This window comes from Arachis duranensis, chromosome 7, assembly GCF_000817695.3.
Source record: "Arachis duranensis cultivar V14167 chromosome 7, aradu.V14167.gnm2.J7QH, whole genome shotgun sequence".
NCBI classification, from domain to species: Eukaryota; Viridiplantae; Streptophyta; class Magnoliopsida; order Fabales; family Fabaceae; genus Arachis; species Arachis duranensis.
This window is the reverse complement of record NC_029778.3, coordinates 1,071,900-1,092,357: the sequence shown is the minus strand read 5'-3', so window position 1 is coordinate 1,092,357 and position 20,458 is coordinate 1,071,900. Positions and strand designations below refer to the sequence as shown.

Here is a 20,458-nt window from a genome sequence, read left to right as displayed (position 1 = left end):
TTGTTTAGATTCAATTATGTCCCTAAAAAAGTAAATTATGTAAATGTTGTAGGAATTAGTTTTAACATAATTTAGGGATACAAATAAGACGATTTAAACGTTATGACACAAATAGGACTTACCCAAGTTAAAGACAAAATCGATACTTTATTATTTTTTTTTTAATAAATGTACTTTTGAAAATTTAAACCTGCACTATGATTTCATTTGAACAATTTGTGTTTACTTNNNNTGAGTCTGTGACTGTAAGTGTGGAAGTAAGCCTAAACCTCCCACTCCGCTCATAAACCCTAACACGTGGCGCATCCTTAACGAATGTTTTCCTCAGCACCCAAGAAAAAGAACACCAATGCTACTCCACTCCGAGATCACGGTGGTGCTGCTGCCGCCGCCGCCGCCGCCGCCAACCTCTTCCATTCTCCGGCGACACCTCAGTCTCGACAAAGAAGCTCCTTCATCTTCAACGAAAACGCCGTCCCTAACCGCCCTTCTACCGGCACTCCCGCTCCCTGGGCTCCTCGTTTATCCGTCCTCGCCAGGTAACCTTCTCACACCTTCATTTCATTTTACCTTCTAACGCTCATTTTCAGCTAAAATCGCGCTCGGCTTCTACATTTTTTGTTTGTTTGTTTAGGGTTCCTCAAGTTGATAGAAGTGGAAAAGGTGATGACACAGATCCAATTAAGCCGGTTTTCGTTGCGGAGTTTCCTCAATTGGTTCGCGATGAGCAAGCTACCTTGCTTCACAAACGAGTTTCTGGTGACAGCGGATTTCGAATTTCTTTTAATTTATTGCATTAGTGTTTGTTTTTTCTTGTGTGGTATTGGTATCTCTAATAATTTGTTCAGATTCAAAGAGAAAAGAAAAAATTGAAGAATTGATGTTTGAGGTGTTCTGTGACTTGTGCTGCAGTTGAAGGTTTAGGGTCTGGTGGGATCGACAAAGACACTTCCCTTGCTTGGATTACTTGTGGGAATAGGGTCTTCATTTGGAGTTACTTGTCGCCGGCATCGGGGATGAGATGTGTTGTTCTTGAGATTCCCTCGAAAGTTTTGGAAGACGGCGACACTGGCAAAAGTGATGCTGGGAGCTGGTTGCTTTGTGTTGTTAATTGTGATGACACGTCTAAGGGGACGAATAAAGTCCCTAAGCATTGCAGTTCTGCTGCTGTTATTATGTGTAATTGGAAAACTCGGGCTGTTATTTACTGGCCTGATATATATTCTGAATCACACAATCCTCCAGTCACTAGCGTTGCATCCTCTGATGAGTTGGAGACTGTTTTGACTCCTGATAGGAGAAGTTCCTTTGGCAAGCACCGGCGACAAAGTAAGGTGGGTGGTAGCTTGAATGGATTGCACACTTTCAACTCTTTGATTGCTTCTGTGGTTCCTGGTTGTAAGTTTGTGTGTGTTGCTCTTGCATGTAGCTCAAATGGTGAGCTTTGGCAGTTTCACTGTGGTCCAGATGGCATTCGTCGAAGGAAAGTATATGAAAATGTTACGCGTTCGCCTCAGCAAGGAGGTGAATCAGGTCAAAATGTGAGCAACAAATGGTATCCAAGGTCATTGACATGGCGTTTTCCACATCATTCTCCTAAGGAATCAAATCGGCAATTCTTCCTATTGACAGACCATGAGATACAGTGTTTTAAGGTAGAACTCAGTTCTGATATGCATGTTTCAAAGCTTTGGTCCCAGGAAATTGTTGGAACAGATGCTGAAGTTGGCATTAAGAAAGATCTTGCTGGTCAAAAGAAAATCTGGCCTCTTGATGTGCAGGTGGATGATCATGGAAAAGTGATCACCATTCTTGTTGTAACCTTATGTAATGACCGGATTAGCAGTTCAAGCTACATGCAGTATTCTATTCTAACCCTGCAATATAAATCTGGCTTGGATTCTGAGACTACAAATGACAGGATTTTGGAGAAAAAGTCTCCAATGGAGGTGATAATCCCAAAAGCTAGATATGAAGATGAAGATTTCTTGTTTTCCATGAGGCTTAGAGTTGGAGGCAAGCCTTCGGGGTCTACGGTCGTAATATCTGGGGATGGAACAGCAACAGTTTCCCATTATCATAGAAACTTAACTCGCCTCTACAAATTTGATTTACCCTATGATGCTGGAAAGGTACTAGATGCCTCAGTTCTTCCTTCTGCAGATGATTATGAAGAAGGTGCCTGGGTTGTATTAACAGAGAAAGCAGGAATATGGGCAATACCAGAGAAGGCTGTCATACTTGGTGGAGTAGAACCACCTGAGCGGAGCCTATCACGGAAGGGCAGTTCAAATGAAAGATCTGCCCAAGAAGAGATAAGAAATCTTACAGTTGCAGGTAATTTTGCTCCCAGAAGGGCTAGCTCTGAAGCATGGGGTACTGGAGACAGACAGAGGGCTGTTTTAAGTGGGGTTGCACGTCGAACTGCACAAGATGAAGAATCAGAAGCTTTACTAAATCTTCTTTTCAATGATTTTTTATCATCTGGCCAAGTTGACAGGGCACTTGAAAAGCTGGAAACTTCTGGTTCATTTCAAAGGGATGGAGAAACAAATGTTTTTGTGCGGACTAGCAAATCAATCATTGACACCTTAGCTAAACACTGGACAACAACCAGAGGAGCTGAGATTTTGGCTATGGCAGTTGTTTCCACCCAACTCTTGGAAAAGCAGCAGAAACATCAAAAGTTCCTTCAGTTTCTTGCATTATCTAAGTGCCATGAGGAGCTGTGTTCTAGACAGAGTATGATCAAAAGTTCCTTCCCTTTCCCAGCTTTTTTTTTTTCCCTTTTTTTTCAAAAACTGATTAAATGTGTTAGGTGGTAAAATAACTTGTTTTAGGTTTAGCAAAATGGAATAAAAACAGTACATATTGAACAACAGGTGAACATGTCATGACTAAATCTTATATATATTATTTTGCCAGGACACGCATTGCAAATTATATTGGAACATGGTGAAAAGCTATCTGCAATGATTCAGCTTAGGGAACTGCAAAATATGATTAGCCAGAATCGTTCAGCTAGTGTTAACTCCTTGGGTTCTAGTTCGGATATACAGATGTCAGGTGCTCTTTGGGACCTGATACAATTGGTTGGTGAGAGAGCTCGGCGTAATACTGTCCTTCTGATGGATAGAGATAATGCTGAAGTATTCTACAGTAAGGTTTCAGATCTTGAAGATTTCTTTTACTGCTTAGATGCAGAAATAGAATATGTTATAAGACCAGAACACCCGTTTGAAATCCAGTTTCAGAGGGCGTGTGAACTCACAAATGCATGTGTTACCATAATTACGACATGCTTAAACTATAAGAATGAGAATCATCTATGGTATCCACCTCCTGAAGGTTTAACACCTTGGTATTGTCAACCTGTTGTACGTAAGGGTATTTGGAGTGGTGCTTCTGTTCTGCTTCGGTTGTTAAGTGAAATATCTGGGTTTGATAAATCATCAAAATTAGATTTGTATAGTCATTTAGAAGCTCTAGCTGAAGTGCTACTTGAGGCATATTCAGGTGCTGTTACAGCTAAAATTGAGTGTGGAGAAGAACATAAAGGTCTATTAAATGAATATTGGGAGAGGCGGGATGCGCTTCTTGAATCTCTTTATCAACAGGTTAAAGAATTTGAGGCTACCTATAAGGTTAGTACTCTTTTGCTTACCTTGCAATTCTTGCTTGGAATACAAGTATATTGTTCACTTGGTTACGTTCGCAGGATTCAATTGAAGGATCCGAAGGGATGACTGGAGATGCAATTTTGAAGATTATGTCACATCTGCTATCAATTGCTAAACGTCATGGATGCTACAAAGTTATGTGGACAATATGCTGTGATGTAAATGATTCAGAATTGCTGAGAAATATTATGGTATGAGTATGATTTTATCCTTTGCTTGTTTTTTTCCCCAGACATTTCCAATGATGATGATTGTATTGTAGCAACCAAAGGTTTATATGTAACGTGTTTCCAGTTTTATTGGAAGGACATTCTTGATTAGTATTAATGTTATTTTAACCTCATCCTCCCCCAATAATGTTTCTGTGGTTTGCAGCATGAGAGCTTGGGTCCTGATGGGGGTTTTAGTTACTATGTCTTTAAGAAACTTCATGAAAGCAGACAATTCTCTGAGCTCTTGAGGCTTGGTGAAGAATTTCCAGAGGAGCTGTCTGTTTTCTTAAAAGAGCATCCAGATCTTCTTTGGCTTCATGATTTGTTCCTTCATCAATATTCGTCTGCTTCAGAAACACTTCATGAATTGGCTCTAGCACAAAATGTTCAATCTACCTCGGTTGCTGAAGAAGGAGAACAAGAGTATTCGAAGTTGAATCTAAAACTAAGTGACAGAAAGAATCTTTTATATCTCTCAAAGATAGCTGCCTTTGCAGGTATTGCCACCGTGTAGCTTTTTCTTAGATATTTTCCAACTGCGAGCTTATTAACTGTTCACCCTCAGGTATTGCAAGTTAAGCAACATTTTCACACTCATATCATTCATCTAGCCATTTTGTCTGTGATTCATTTCCTCGTATCTTGTATGCATTCAGCCTGTTTTTTAGGGAAAAATATTCTTTAAAATGAGAAACATGGTAAAAGGGAGAAAGTGAGGGTTTAATCATCATTAATTTTGTAACTTACATCATTTGAGTCCCACTATCTTGATTTAATGGTGATTAAATTCTCACTTTACCAACTTTTTCACTTTAGAGGAATTCAATCCTTTTTTAGAACATTGGAAAAGAACTTGTTTGTTTTTCAGAACTTCTTTTCTTTTTTTTTTGTTTATTTGTTTCCCTATCTGTTAATGGTTTAAATGGTTGTTTTAAAGCTAACTGCCTTAACTTTTTGGACGATGCCTGCTAAAATATATTTGTGATAAGTAAAATTCCCTTGCCTGTCTAACAGCTGGTACAGATGCTGGTACTCAAGTGAAGGTGGGCCGCATTGAGGCTGATTTGAAGATCCTAAAATTACAGGTAGAAATAAGGTTTTTATATCAATTGTCAATTTCAAAATGAAATTCCTGAAAATTTTCTTGAGTTGCTTTGTCATGAACATTACGCGTGAATAAAATTAAATCACCTTTCTCTGCTTGCATGATAACTTTTTAAGGTCGTGTTTGAATAAACCTGAAGTATGAGATCTAAGCTGCTAAGTTAAAGATTTAACACATAATTTGAGAAGATAAAAAAAAAAATTGAAGCTAATCTGAAGTTTCTTCAGTTCAAAAGAAGGGAAAGTAACAGGTGGCTGCGCAATGATTTTGCATGCTTTGATTAATTTCCAATGATGTGTTTGGTGACAAAATTGTCTGAATAACAATGTTGAAAAGTAGTTTAACTTTTCCCTATATGTGGCTCCTGAGATATGAAACTGATATTTTCTTTGTTTTCATGAGAACTTATTGAACTATGCACCAAAAGTAAGCCGCGCCTCACTCTTTTTAAGCGTCCTTTTCATACACTTTTGCTTGACCTGCAGGAGCAAGTAATGGAAGGACTCCCTTCGATTAAAGATAAGCAACTTGTTGAACACCAGCTGCTTCATCCAGAAGACTTGATTAAGTTGTGCCTGGAAGGCGAAGGGCGAGAATTCTCGCTGTGGGCCTTTGATGTGTTTGCGTGGACCAGTGCCTCATTTCGCAAGGTATACAGAAGGCTTTTGGAAGATTGCTGGAGAAAAGCTGCTAGTCAAGATGATTGGAGTAAACTCCATGATTCATACATAGTTGAAGGATGGAGTGATGAGGAAACCCTGCAGAACTTGAAGAGTACCATACTGTTCCAGGCTTCAAGCAGGTGTTATGGACCTGGAGCTGTAACTTTCGAAGAAGGTTTCGACCAAGTATTGCCCTTGCGACAAGAAAATATGGAGACTCCTGGGGATACAAGTTCTTCAGTTGAAGCAATATTAATGCAACACAAGGATTTCCCCGTCGCAGGCAAGCTTATGCTAATGGCAATCATGTTGGGTTGTGAGGAAGGTGGTGATACCACATACGAAGAAGGGCCTTCCCCTATGGAATAGTGTATTACAATCTAGTGTAGGTAGCATGACATGTGAAATGCAGCTTTTATTTCGTTCCCCTTTAACCATTACATTGCATTTCACATTCACACTGGCTGATAACGATAATGGTTCTCATACGAGTCGTGAGCCCAATATTAAAAGAGAAATGTTACTTTTACTTCATTTCTACCTACCATTGCTGCTCTTGCGGGAACAAAAGGTTGTGTTTTTGTTTTTTTTTTTTTTTTTTCACTTTTTTATCCTCTACGAAATATTAAAAATTGCATAATGAAAAAATGGCTCGGCGCTAATAAAATAGGTTTGGGTTAGGCAACACCATTTTCATTTTTTGTTTTTCTATTGCGGTTGTTTTTTAAAGCTATTTGCCTACCGGGGACACCCATCAGAACACAGACTTGGATGTATCAATATCACAGACATAGACATTAACTGACTAACTGATTTAACTGACAAACATTACATTATACAGTAGCTCCCCTTTTTGTCCTTCTGAATATCTACTATTGAACATAGTGATTAAAGTAGAAGTTGGTAACTAATTCAAAATTCTAAAGTGTTTCATGTCAATAAAAATCAAACCATCAATATTTAATTGGGACATAATTTTTCATAGACCACACCACACCCGGATTGCGCACTTTCTCTTTATTAATTTTGATTTTCTTAATTTGACATTCCAGTGTTTCGCTTGCCATAAATCCATAATATAGCTCAAGATATTAATATTCATTGAAAAATGAAATGTAAAAATAAAAGTTAGGTAAAGGAAAGAATGTGAGGAAATTTGGGCCAAATTTCCAAACTCTCCAATGGTCGGCAATGCACTTCCCAGTTCCCAGTCCCACAAAAGTCACCACAGCAGTGTTTGTAGTTGCAAGTGAAGAGAGTTTCCAGCCGCCCCCGCGTAAACGCGGACACGTGGCATGTATCTAGAAGTACACCAAACTAAAATATTAGTAAAAAACTAAAAATCAAACACATACGAAGAGTTTAATGCCTACCTTGTAAATTCTAAGCAACTACTTAAAAACTTTAATTAAAAATAAAAATAGCATTTATACACTTAATTTTACTTATAAATATGGCTGATTCTCTTGTTTTCCCACTCAGTAATCAGTACTCAACTCACCAGAATGATTTGGGTTGTGCATTGAAAAATAGGATCTAAGATTCTTGAGATATTCTTCATTCTCTCTTATATTAGAAATCATCACTCTCATTTGTTATGGGTATAGGTGGTTTTCTCAAACTCCTCCTCCACAACTAATTAAGCCATTTTCTGTCAAAAAGCCAAAAAAAGTGTCCAACCATTCATTCTTGTTCCTATTCTGATCCTCAGTTACCTTACAAAACTACCAACTAACTAACTGCAAGCATGTCTGGTGATGATGATGTTGTTGTTGGTGCCAACATTAATAATCTTGGTGCTAGCTTACTCATAACTAGCAGCAGGTACATCAAGATTTGGCATAGAACCACCAAATACATTGGAATTCTCATTTATCTCAAGAAATCAACACCATACACTGCATTGCCTCCTGCTAGATCCAAATCATACCATGAAATTGAGATTGCCTCTGATATTGATCAAGAGGAGAAAGTAGAACATGATGGCCCTCTTTGTTCACCACTTTCTGATCAACACCCTGAGGTATCAATCAATACATTACTATTTGGATTGTTACTTTTCTTATAGTAGTGTTATGTGAACAGTTTGGTTGTATGATGAACAGGAGGGCCTTGTTGGTAATGGGAACGATAAGGTGTTGCCAGGGTATGATGGAACAAGCTTCACCAAGTGTTTGTCGAATTGCTTCAAACGCAACAATTATGCAATTTCAGTGCTGTTATGCTCAGCTGGTTTGTCCTTTGCCACAGAGTTCAAGCAGGAGGGACCTAAATATGGTTGGCATGATGGTGTTGCCATAATAATTGCTGTTATCCTGATTGTTGCATTCCCTTCCATAACAAACTATTGGCGCGAAAGGAAGATGATGAAACTGTCAAAGAGAAAGGAGAAAATGATATTCACAGTTGAAAGGGAGGGCTTGTTGGAGAGGCGAATCGAGAAGCCAATCTGTTACATTGACATATTTGTTCTTTTGGTCTCAGCATTAGTTGCTCTTGTGGTGCTTATTCGCCTGATCTGCAAGTCGAATGGGGATAGTGGTGATTTGCCAGAGCTTAAGGGTAATGTCTCAGTTGGTTTGGTGATGGAAGTTCTTCAGAGAAACTTTTTGAGGCCATATGGAAGGATTTCCATCTTAACAGGTCTTGTTACTGTTGTAGTACTATGTGTGCAACATGGAGTGCCACTTATGGTTACAGTTTCTCTCTATTACCAGAAGGTAGTGTCCAGAAAAGATGCAGTCATAAATGGTTTATCAGCTTGTACAACAATGGGGCTAGTTACTGTCATCTGCATTGATGTATCTGGTGGATTGACATCCGAGCTGATGAAGGTTAGCAGAGTTTGGATGGGGGAGAAAGATATTAGCAAGGTTGAGGAATCAGAAGTTAATCAAGTTGTTCTCAGTATGCTTCAACATGGAGTTGTTTTATCTGTTGCACCAGAGCTTCAGCTTTCTCCAATATCAAGTTCACTTATTTCTTGGGCTGAAACAACATCGGGAATGAATAGAGAGTATTTTACAACAAATTTTGACACTCTAGAGCACAGAAAACTGGATTCTGACAAAGAAGGCAGTGGAGTTTTGTTGAAAAAAGTTGGGGAGAATGATCAAAATCTGCACTTGCACTGGAGCGGTGATGCATCTGCGGTATTGGATATGTGTTCACTGTACTATGATAGCAAAGGGGAATGCCACACCATAGGGAATCAGAAAATCAAATTTGAAGAAGTGATTAAGGAGATGGAAAATAGTGGTCTGAAGCCAATTGCATTTGCTCATAAACAAACTACGGTGCAAGAACTTGAACACGATGAATTGATATTGTTAGGATTGATGGGTCTCGAACGAACATGTCAAGAATCCAGAAAACTAGCAATGGAAGAGCTCAGAGAAGCTGGATTAAAGATCATACTGGTTTCAGAGGATGCAATTGTGGTAGTGAAGGACATAGCTCAGGAACTAGGATTTGAATTGACATTAGCTGACCTTTTTCTTGAAGGAAAAGTACTTCAAGATTTGAATGAAAGTGCTAGATTGGATAAGGTGGACCTGGCCCTCATAATGGGAAGTTTTTGCCTTGAAGACAAGATTCTCATGGTACAATGCTTGCAAGAAAAGGGTCATGTGGTTGCATTTGTTGGAAAAAGGACAACTAGCTATAGTTCAGTTCTGCAAGTAGCTGATGTAGGCATAATCCATGATTCTCTAGGCACAGTAGTGGACACAGATAGTTCTGGAATAACCATCAGATGTTTCAGTGCATTGAAACCAATTGTTATGGCTGGTAGAAATAACTACAGAAACATTCAGAAGTTCATTCAACTTCAACTCACCTTTAGCATATCAGGTTCACTCATAACCTTGATTACTACAATCTCCACAGGAGAATCACCTTTAACAGCATTCCAATTTGTTTGGGTGAATTTTGTAATGTGCCTTCTTGGTGGCCTAATGATGATAATGGAGTTGAGTTGTGAGGAAAAGCTTCTTGCTATTCAATCATCAAGGAGTCAATCAGTTATAACAAGAGAGATCTTGAAGAGCATATCTGTTCAGGTTTTGTACCAGACTTGGGTATCCATGCTGCTCAAATTCAGTGGCCATAGAACTAATGAAGAGAAAGAAGTTAGGAAAACCATGATCTTCAACTCATTCCTATTTTGCCAGGTCTTCAATCTACTCAACACCATGAATTTGTTGAAAAAGCAAGTTGCCAAAGTTGTTCTGAAAAGCTACTTTTTCTTGGTGGCTTTAGCTTTTTGCATTCTTGTGCAGGTGCTGATGATTGAGTATGCAAAATGCCTAGCATATTATTGCATGAGGCTGAATGTTCCACACTGGGCTATCTGTGTCCTTGTTGGTTTCTCTTCATGTGCATTTGAATGGATCCTGAAGAATCTAGTAGTGATTCTTAGCACCAATAATGCTTCAGAAACAAGTACTTCTCCCTCTGTATTGTTTAATTGGTCACGTTGGTTTTATCTCCCTTTGGGATTTCCGTTTCTGATGTTGCTTTTCTTCCCTGACCAAATGAAACAGATACTTAGATAGTGGATGAACTTAACATGTTCATGTGTAGCATTGTAACACACCACTTCAGTAATTTATAGTTCTAGGTAGTACCTTTGTGTATAGTTTTTCACTTTTTTGTGTATAATAATTCATTTGCAGATTGCAATTTAGTCTCTAAAATGCAACCTGCACTTGTATGTGTAGAATATTGAATAACGCAGTTGTAGGTGCTACCATTGTGTGTATTATTCATTATTCATATTCATTCCATCCATCACACTTCATGTGATTGTGATTGTGATTTGTGAATGTGCAAGTACAATAAATTTCTGTAGAAAATCTTGATTCTGCTAAATCTTCTTTGTATATGATGACTTTCTTATAGTTGTGTTCCTTGGCTTTTTGATGCATCCAGCATGTAAAACAAAATAAATAAAGGAAAAAAGAAGAAGAAAATAGCTATCTAAAGTCTAAACTAAAGTTAAATATTCTCAGCAAGTGAAGTTGTTAAGGCCATTAAACATTTTTTTTTTCTTTTCTTTTTGGGTCTTGAAAATTGTAATTCTTACTTCTTAAAAACCTAATTTTGGAATGTAGCAAAGATGATCTAACACATTGTGACTTGAGGCTGAGGTGTTCACAACAAGCTTGTCTCTTTTTGTTCCTTTCAATAAAAAAATATATAAAAAAAAATAAAGATGTGATGGGCAATATTTTAGTGTAATATTCGCCCAATCCAAATCCAACCCCGTTTACTAAGCATAGCTTTTAATTGGTGCACCAAATTTGTGTGGCTTAGATTGACCCTCTTGAAAACATCTGAGCAAGAAGATCTTTGCATCCACGTGGCAGAAGGAGAGACACATTGCCATCAGAAAATATCAGCTTGGGAATCTACATGCAACTCAACAACCAATTAGAAGCTGCTGAGTTGTGCATATCCTCATCCACCACCCTTCTATAAACCTTTCTACTCTCAACCTTCACTCTCCACAACAACAAGAAAAGAAAACAAAAGAATTCATAACATAACCATGGCCACCTCTGCCATCCAGCAATCTGCATTCACCGGCCAAACTGCCTTGAAGCAAGGAAATGAGCTTCTCCGCAAGATTGGCGGCGCCGGCAAAGGCCGCATTAACATGCGTCGTACCGTGAAGAGTACCCCTCAAAGCATTTGGTAACAAATTAAACTTGTTTGCAAATTAAACATTATACTTGGCAGTTGGCACTAGCTAGTTAGTTAGTTAGTTACTCTATTCAAAATATTTGTAACATTTTTCTGTTTCATATCAGAAAACTTTATATAATATATTATATACAATGTTATTTGTATCTCATGATATAGTCACAATATGGTTGTTGTTATAAGGGTCAAAAGGTGAATCTATACCTATGAATAATAAAATAACAGAAAATAACTACCTAGCTATTATGTAACCATGTAACTTTTCATGTTGTAATACTTCTCAATAGTCACAAAAATATTTATATTGAAAATGCACATGTATAAATACACAAAAAATACAGATTTAGTAGCTGGTTTTTGAAACACAACATTTTGTTTAGCAGGCTAATTTGCTTAAGAATCTAACTTTGATTGTCCCTGTTAAGGTATGGACCTGACCGTCCCAAGTACTTGGGTCCATTCTCCGACCAAATCCCCTCATACTTGACCGGAGAATTCCCCGGTGACTACGGATGGGACACTGCCGGATTATCTGCAGACCCAGAGACCTTTGCAAGGAACCGTGAGCTGGAGGTGATTCACAGCAGATGGGCCATGCTTGGTGCACTTGGATGCACATTCCCAGAAATCCTTGAAAAGAATGGTGTCAAGTTTGGTGAGGCTGTTTGGTTCAAGGCTGGAGCACAGATCTTCTCTGAGGGTGGCCTCGACTACTTGGGGAACCCGAATTTGATCCATGCTCAGAGCATTCTTGCAATCTGGGCTGTCCAGGTTGTGCTCATGGGATTTGTTGAAGGCTACAGAGTTGGTGGAGGGCCTCTTGGTGAAGGACTAGACCCAATTTACCCTGGTGGTGCCTTTGATCCTCTTGGTTTGGCCGATGACCCCGAAGCATTCGCCGAGTTAAAGGTGAAGGAACTCAAGAATGGCCGGTTGGCTATGTTCTCCATGTTTGGTTTCTTTGTTCAGGCCATTGTTACTGGCAAGGGACCTATTCAGAACCTGTTTGACCATGTTGCTGACCCTGTTGCCAACAATGCTTGGGCTTATGCCACTAACTTTGTCCCTGGACAATAAATAAGGATAACTTGTGTCTGTTATGCTGAAATCTTCTGCTAGTTCTCATTGACATTGATGTAATTGAGCAGAAGAATCTGTATGATGAGAACAATGATATATTAGATATGTCAGCTCTTATGCATGGTTTTGTAATACTGATTGGAATGTGTTAGTTTACATGGTTTTACTTATATGTGAATAACTTAGATATCAACAGAAATTCAAGGACTCCTAAAAGTGATAACCTGACTAAATTTAGAGTTTTAAGCTATTAAACTTCCTTTTCTGTGTTTTATAGTTAAATGGCTATCAATTCTACTCAAAGAAAATAACAAGGGAAGAATGTCATCTTTAAAAATGTCTTATTTTAAGCACTTAAATATGTTCATTTTTATAATATAATTAACATAATTGAAAGAGATCCTGTTAATATATAATTGTGAAAGAAATATATAATTCCATAATATGTAACACTTATTTGGGTGGATACATATTTGGCATTGGTATCATTCCATGATCAAATGCGTGGATAATGTTTACATCTTACATCATTTTTAGTAATTACAATCATCATTGATTGTGCGATATTATACCAATTTGTTGAGATGACGTTCATCTGCATTTTAACAAGTGAAAAGAAGCCGATAAATTTCAAGTTTTCAATGGCTATATCAATTTTTAAGATCAATATACAACTAGACAAGGAGACAGGGAAACAACTCAGACAAATATGTTCAAAGCTGCCCAAGAATCCATGACATACTATAATGCTAATGGAAATGCAATCACCAAAAATCATTGCAAGAACATGATCCATTTTTGAAATGATGGAACCGGCTATTATCTCTAACTACAATTTCGCGATGGTAGATTACAGACAGGAGTTTAGTAACTTCATGGCAATCATTACAGACTCTAAGGTTTTTTATGATACGAATAGGAGTTGTGCCTTCCATATTGATGAGGCCAAATGATATGGCCAACCTCTCACTGTGGTTCTCTAATTCAGATTCCTTTTCTTTCTCCCCTTCAATATTCAGTAGAACCTGGCTTGTATCAGGAACATGACCAGCTTGTTTCAGTTTTTCCCTCATCTCCTTCAATTTTGCATATATGTCCTCAGATTGCGGATGTGATCTATCACCCACAATAAACCTATGAAGTTGGCCTCTGTGCTCAATGAAGCTGCATCCAACATCCTTGGATACTCTTCTTTTCTTCATCATTTCCCTTACTTGTGAAACCTTATCCCACTTCCCAGCTGCGGCATACATGTTTGACAGCACGGTGTAACACCCAGTGAAATCTGGATCTGCCTCGATCAAATTATGAGCTGCATATTCGCCAATTTCCAAATTTCCATGGTTCCTAGAACCGCCGAGCAAACTCATCCAGATAACTTTGTTCGGCCTCATTGGCATGCTCTCAATAATCATCTTTGCCTGCTCTAGATGTCCAGCTCTACACAAAATGTCAACATAGCAACCATAATGCTCAACTGTTGGCTTGATTTTGTATTCATCTATCATCATGTGAAAAATCCGGCTTCCGTCATCAACCAATCCTGCATGACTACAAGCATTCAACACTCCAATGAAAGTTATATCATGTGGTTTCATTCCGATTCTGCGCATTCGCTGAAAAAGCTCAAGAGATTGGTCAGCTAAGCCATGCATTCCTAGCCCCACAATTATAGCCGTCCAATGTCCCAACTTCTTATTGGCTATTGCTTCAAAAACTTTCATGGCACTCTCTATGCTGCCACACTTGGAATACATTGCTATCAGCGATGTACCAAGTACGCCATCTAATTCAAAGCCATGTTTAACCATAAACGAATGAATCCATCTTCCATTACTGAGAACAGTTAAACTTGAAACTGCTGAAAGAGCACTGAGTATTGTAACATTGCTGGGCATGAGTCCCTCTTTCAAAAGTGCATCAAACAACTCTAAAGCTTCAACATACCACCCATTGAGCTCGAAACCTGCTATCATTGAGTTCCAGCTTATCAGACTCCTCACCGGCATCTGGCTAAACAACTGATTAGCCAGATGGACTTTCCTACACTTCATATACCCATTAATCATAGCATTACAGGAGATCAAGCTCTTACTAGGCATTTGATCAAACACCTCTCTTGCAGTCTCAACCTCGCCGCATTTGCATAACCCATCAACCAAAGCAGTCCAAGTAAACTCATCCCTCTCAGGCATTTCATCGAACAGCTTCATCGCAAACTCAACATCACCATTTCTAGCATACCCATCAATCAAAGAGTTCCAAGACACCAAATCCTTGTCCTCCATTCGATCAAACACTTCTCTAGCCACACCCATCTCACCCCACTTCGCATACATGCTCACCAAACTGCTCTGAACAAACTTATCCGAACCGAACCCAATTTTCAATCCCAACCCATGAACCTGTTTTCCCTCGTGAACCGCAACCAAGCGAGCACAGCCCTTGATCACGCAAGGGAGCGTGAACCCATCGGGCACAACCCCATGAAGAACCATTCGGCGAAAGAGTGCAACAGCATCATTGGAACGGTGGTTCTGAACGCAGCACTTGATGATCAAGTTCCACGAAAGCAGAGAGGGTTGTTGCAATGCGTCGAACAGGGAGAGGGCACTTTTGAGGTCGTTGATTTTGGGGTCCGTGTAGAGGGAAAGAAGGCGAGAAGAGAGAGAAGGGTGATTCAAGGTGCCGCTTTTGAGATAGAGAGCGTGGAATTGGTGTGGGGTTTGGGGGAATTGAGTAAAGTTACGATCTTGAAAGAGAAATGGATTGAGGGAGAAAGATTGAGCAAGGTTCTGCATTGCATTCATTCCCTTTCTTCTGGTTCACTTAATTTCATTTCGTTTTGTTTCATTTGTTTCATTCAATTTCATTTCATACACATTGCATTATCCTTTGTCATTAACCAACTTTATTTTGATTACTCCTCCTCTTAATAGAAAGCCTTCATTTGACTAAATAGTAAATACTATTTTGATCCATGAGATTCATGCCATTACCTATTTTAGTTTTCGAAATTTAAAATTATTTATACTGGTCTTCTAAATTTAAGTTTAGACATCTTTTTGGCTATAATTAGACAAACAGAATGTTGAGATAACATTTTTTCTACCACGCTGGATGATGAGTAAATGACGTCATTAATCATTAGCACCCAAACAAATAAGAAATATCGTCGCTTTGTATATTAAGGAAGAAGAAACGATGGAGACTCAAAATAAAGTATTCTTCTTCTTCTCTACCTCCATTATTCTTCATTTCTTACTGTTACAGGAAAGGTGCTATATTAACACTCTATTTGCCAAGTCATCGTGGAAAAGAGTCATGAGATCATATTAGTATCCAAACTTAAATTTAGAGGACTAGTATAGGTAATTTTGAATTTTGAAAACTAAATTGAGTAATCGCGTTAATCTCAATGACGAAAATAAGTATTTAGTCGCTTCATTTATAATAATAATAATAATAATAATAATAATAATAATAATAGGAGAGCCAAAATTATTTTTTATTCAATAATATTTGAATATTTTTCTTAAAATTTGTATACATTTTAAAGGCACTTGTTAAAAAATAGAAAAAGCTTTTTATGTTATCAACTAAATATCTACTACTACTTGTCTTGCCATTCTATATCCAATAAAAATAATATTTACTTCTTCAATAAATTAAGGAAGAAAAAATTTGATGTTAATATTAGTGGAAGAAGATATGAATTGAAAGTGGCATGCATAATAGTAACATAGAAGATTAATCATACTTGTTTTGACTTTAGTTTATCAGTTGTTGCAAATGTCATGATTCGGTAGTTGTAATTGGCAACAATATAATAAAAGTAATGTTAGAATAACCACTCTAAGAATACAAACGACACACTATAGGCCATTTCTTATGAATAGTATATCATTTGTCACGATGCTTGTGGTTTCAAAAAGATTATTAAGCTACAATTTAAAAGTAGTTAGATAGTATCGTTGAACAAACCAGATGTATACACATTACACAGTGCTATGACTTGAGTTTTCTATCTTTCCCTTCATAGACACAATGGACTAATTAATCATTGATTGCTAACTCCAAAAATATTCCTTCTCAATTCCTTTTGTCTCTTCTTCGTAGCCCCAACCTTCCAACCTCCAAGCTCCAAAACAAGAATGGCTTATTCAATTCAACAATTCAACATTTTCTTTCTTTCCTTTTTTTTAAGTTTTATTTTTTTTCCCTTTTTAAAATATATCTATAGTTGAATTTGTTCAGCAGTAACTTCCTAAGGTTATTTTTATAGTGAGATGATCTCAATCCGGATGATTGATTTAGGGTTTGTTTGGAAACTTTAGAAGTAACTCTTTTTAACTTTTGACTTATAAAAAGTAGTAGTATTAATGTATGGTGTAATTTTTAAATCAAATTGCAACTTTTTAAGAAGCTATTTAGGAGCTTATAGAGAAGTTAAAAAAAATGATTTCTCTCATAATACTTATACTTTTCATCACATTTCTATAAAATAAGTACTTTTAGAGTTAAAAATCCTAACAAAAATAACTTATTTATAAGTTACTTTTAACAGAGTCATTTATTGTTTAAGTTATTTTATCAAAAGGAGCTTAATTAAGTTGGTTACTCAAAATGGACCTTAGTTAAAGTCCAAAAGATATGAAAATTATAATAAAAAAGTATTTTATTTTATAGATATTTCACTTAATATTTATAGTGTATTATAAATGAATTCATGAAAGGATTTATATCAAATTCTAGCCGAATTCTAGCCAAATTTAGAGAGATATTATCTTATTTAAATATCTTATGATTCGTGACACTATATTTTATTATTATGATAGACAAATTATTAGTTGACACAAAATACGATAATAACTATATTAAAATTTTTTTTTGAAAATGTTTGAATAAAATTATTTTTAGAAAAATGAAAAGAGAAGGAATTATACCATCAAAACCAAACAAAGATGTACCATCTTCTCCCAAGCAAACAGTGGAAAAAAATGACAAGCCCAGATAAGCATTACCTAACCATTTATTCTCCACAACACTCCCTTCCAAATGCTACATTGCATCATCAATTTGGACACAAACCCTTAACATTTTCCTCATTCAAAAAGTCCCTTTGGCCACACATCATTGTGACCTTGCCTTACCCTATTACTAACTTTTTAACTTGTATCCATTTGTCATCTTCTCAAACAGCAGTCGATTCTAATCTCTGTTGCTATCATCAGGAATCCAATTAGAAGGACCCCAAAACACTAAACAATAATGCTCAACAGCTAAAAAAAAAAAATGATGATCTCCTAATATGCACCCTCTTGTATTATATACCACTTCCAAGCCACTACATGACAAATTCACCAAAATATAGACCACCCCATAATCATCCCCACTTACCCCAACATCAAAGAAGTCCTAAAGTTTGAAACTTTTCCCCAAAGATTGAAAATTTTTATGTCATTGCCAAATGGGTAGGCAAGATAATGATCACACAATGGTGAATTCCTCCATTGCTCTTCTCCAAGAGAGGTTTAGGCAATTGGAGAAAGTGAAAGAAAGAAGAGAAGGGAAAGAACTTCTTAAGTTGCTGTCTTCTTCTTCTTCTTCTTCCTCTTCTTCAGAAACTCATGATCTGAGAGGTAATTTATCATCTATGCAGAACCAACAAGCATCACAGAGGAATAAGAATAACTCTCTACAACCAAGGTTGATGGTTCCATCACATAGGCCAAGTTTTCATGATGATTCTCTTTCTCTTGGTCTCAACTTGAATTCCAAGCAAGGTTATTATGATCATCATAACTATACCATGAAATCATCATCATCATCACCATCATCCTCCTCCTCCTATAGTTTATGGTCATCACCACAAGGTGCATCATCGTCATCAAGAAATTTTGAGAGCTCTGATGTTGATACTTCCCTTCATCTGTAAATATATATGTACTTCTTCTCTAATACCAATATATATATTATATGTTTGTATGATATTAAGTTAATACTCCTATATGTGTTCTCCATCGTTTTGTAGCAGAAATCCAAGGGGGCAGCATGTATCAGTGTATGGATATAATTCATATAAAGAAAACAGAAATTACATGGCATTTTATAGGCCAGAAAATAATATTTTGGTATTTTGTAATGGATGAATGCAGTAATAATTCGATTATAGACACTACTCTTTTTATTATTGCTTTGTTATTATGGTCGGAAAATATTTGATAACAACAAAAATTAGTTAAAATTAGTTAGAAGTTATTTTATTTAGTATTCATTAATTATTATTAAAATTAATAAATATTAAATAAGATAAATTTAAACTTTCTTTTTCCCTCGTCCTAACATTACTATTTTTATCGATATTAAAATGAAAATTAATTTGTTACATGTTGGATATGTAATTGAAACGATGAAAGACTAAGGCCCAATTTAGATAAACAACTAAATTAAGTTATTTTTGAAGAAATAACTTAAATAATACATATTTATATTAAAAGTAATTTATAAATAAGTTATTTTGTGTTTAATTTTTTAGTTTTAAAAGTATTTATTTTAAGAGAAAAGTGATAAAAAAGCTTTTTATTATGAGAAAAGTCATTTTTTTTAACTTCTCCTTAAACACCAAAATAATTTTTAAAAAATTATAATTTTATTTTAAAAATTGTACCAGACATTAATAATACACTTTTTCATAAGTTAAAAATAAAAAAAAAGTCACCTATAAACCTATCCAAACGCCCTAAAAAACCTAAAGACTTATATGAGTTATGATTAATCATTTATTGCATAAATGGTTAACTTTTACACCACACTAAAAATTTTCCCAAGTTGCATGTTTTTATTATTTAGCAAGCCCTATCAATGTGGATAAGACATTTCTTTATATTCGCTTGTCCTAAAGTAATAAAAAGAAAAGGTTGACATGTCTCATCAAAATTATATATATCAATTCAGGTGAAAGTAACATTTTAGGTTCAGTAAAAAACATAAAAAAAAAAACAAAAAATCAAGGGGATAATTGAAAATCAAGAGTATATTTCATTTAGATTTTTGTATCTAAAAGAAATTATTAATAGTCGCGACGAATGCAAAGGAGTGCAAAATATATTAAATATCAATCAATATATATTAAAATCTATCGCTAAAATTAACCAGTATAAAATACACATTAAAATATAAAATATATATTAAAAATTAAATTAAACTATATATATTTATATACAAATATATAATAATTAATTTTAATAAAAAAATTTAGCATACAAATAGTATTTTTAAAAATACGTATGTCTTATCAAACATTTTAATGAGAGAGATTGCAAATCAATATAACCATATATATTTAAGCAAGTCCATATTCAATCTTACTCTTCTCATTGTGATCATATTGTTAAATAGTTTTTAATTGGTTTCGTGACCTTTTCTTTTGATACGAGGTTTCTTGACCTCTTATCTTACAATTTACTTGTTAGGGAGTCTTCCAAAAAAAATCATAGACAAATGCCTTTTTTTAAACACACTTATAGTTTTGATCTTAGGCTGTCACGTAAAATTATGCTTATATTCCTCCAAAATCACAATATACATACACATTCATACACTCAACATTAAGAATTTTCATCTATTATTAACTTCAATTATCACGCGTTCACCCCCTTCTCTCTGGTTTTTTTTTTTTTTTTTTTGGTTAATGAATCCAAGCGTACTTATTATAACACCAGAAATCCATTCTGTTTTATAGACAATGCATCTTAATCCACTTAAAATAGGCTTTTTTTTTGTAGAACAAAGTAGGCTTTTTTATTTGGGGGAAAGCGGGGATTGGGCTTTTTTTAGCACAGGGGAAGCTCTTTTTGGACAGAGAGAAAGCCTTTTATAATTGGTTGCTATGTAAAATAAACTTTTAAATAATATATAATACTTAATTAATTATCATAATCACGTTTAAAAGTATCCAAATTATTTTCATATAATAAAAGTGGTATACTTTTATATATTTTACTAATAAGT

At 36.0% G+C, this 20,458-nt stretch overlaps 5 protein-coding genes across 6 annotated transcripts; 4 read left to right on the top strand and 1 right to left on the bottom strand.

The window, feature by feature from the left end:
* The first annotated feature begins 233 nt into the window (after positions 1 to 233).
* On the top strand, positions 234 to 6,193 carry LOC107496083 (nuclear pore complex protein NUP133). The gene is made up of 8 exons (XM_016117282.2): positions 234 to 539; positions 635 to 759; positions 913 to 2,742; positions 2,926 to 3,644; positions 3,719 to 3,871; positions 4,056 to 4,389; positions 4,907 to 4,977; positions 5,483 to 6,193. Exons 1-8 carry the CDS (start codon positions 316 to 318, stop codon positions 6,026 to 6,028), a joined length of 4,002 nt encoding a protein of 1,333 aa, XP_015972768.1. The 5' UTR covers positions 234 to 315; the 3' UTR covers positions 6,029 to 6,193.
* A 957-nt stretch (positions 6,194 to 7,150) lies between these two features.
* Positions 7,151 to 10,515, top strand: LOC107496084 (putative calcium-transporting ATPase 13, plasma membrane-type). 2 transcript variants are annotated; one of them, XM_021126995.2, is made up of 3 exons: positions 7,151 to 7,682; positions 7,765 to 9,831; positions 9,940 to 10,515. In XM_021126995.2, exons 1-3 carry the CDS (start codon positions 7,407 to 7,409, stop codon positions 10,213 to 10,215), a joined length of 2,619 nt encoding a protein of 872 aa, XP_020982654.1. In that variant the 5' UTR covers positions 7,151 to 7,406; the 3' UTR covers positions 10,216 to 10,515. The 2 variants fall into 2 exon arrangements, with proteins under 2 accessions (XP_020982654.1, XP_015972769.1); XM_016117283.3 differs by having other exon boundaries at positions 7,765 to 10,515.
* Positions 10,516 to 11,110: 595 nt separating this feature from the next.
* LOC107496085 (chlorophyll a-b binding protein 215, chloroplastic) lies at positions 11,111 to 12,579 on the top strand. The gene is made up of 2 exons (XM_016117285.3): positions 11,111 to 11,356; positions 11,791 to 12,579. Exons 1-2 carry the CDS (start codon positions 11,211 to 11,213, stop codon positions 12,440 to 12,442), a joined length of 798 nt encoding a protein of 265 aa, XP_015972771.1. The 5' UTR covers positions 11,111 to 11,210; the 3' UTR covers positions 12,443 to 12,579.
* Positions 12,580 to 13,041: 462 nt separating this feature from the next.
* Positions 13,042 to 15,324, bottom strand: LOC110273852 (pentatricopeptide repeat-containing protein At1g08070, chloroplastic-like). Its single transcript, XM_021126996.2, has one exon. The coding sequence runs from the start codon at positions 15,253 to 15,255 to the stop codon at positions 13,210 to 13,212; it is 2,046 nt and encodes a 681-aa protein (XP_020982655.1). The 5' UTR covers positions 15,256 to 15,324; the 3' UTR covers positions 13,042 to 13,209.
* A 2,471-nt stretch (positions 15,325 to 17,795) lies between these two features.
* LOC107496086 (uncharacterized) lies at positions 17,796 to 18,572 on the top strand. The gene has a single exon (XM_016117286.3). The coding sequence runs from the start codon at positions 17,916 to 17,918 to the stop codon at positions 18,381 to 18,383; it is 468 nt and encodes a 155-aa protein (XP_015972772.1). The 5' UTR covers positions 17,796 to 17,915; the 3' UTR covers positions 18,384 to 18,572.
* The last annotated feature ends 1,886 nt before the right edge of the window (positions 18,573 to 20,458 follow it).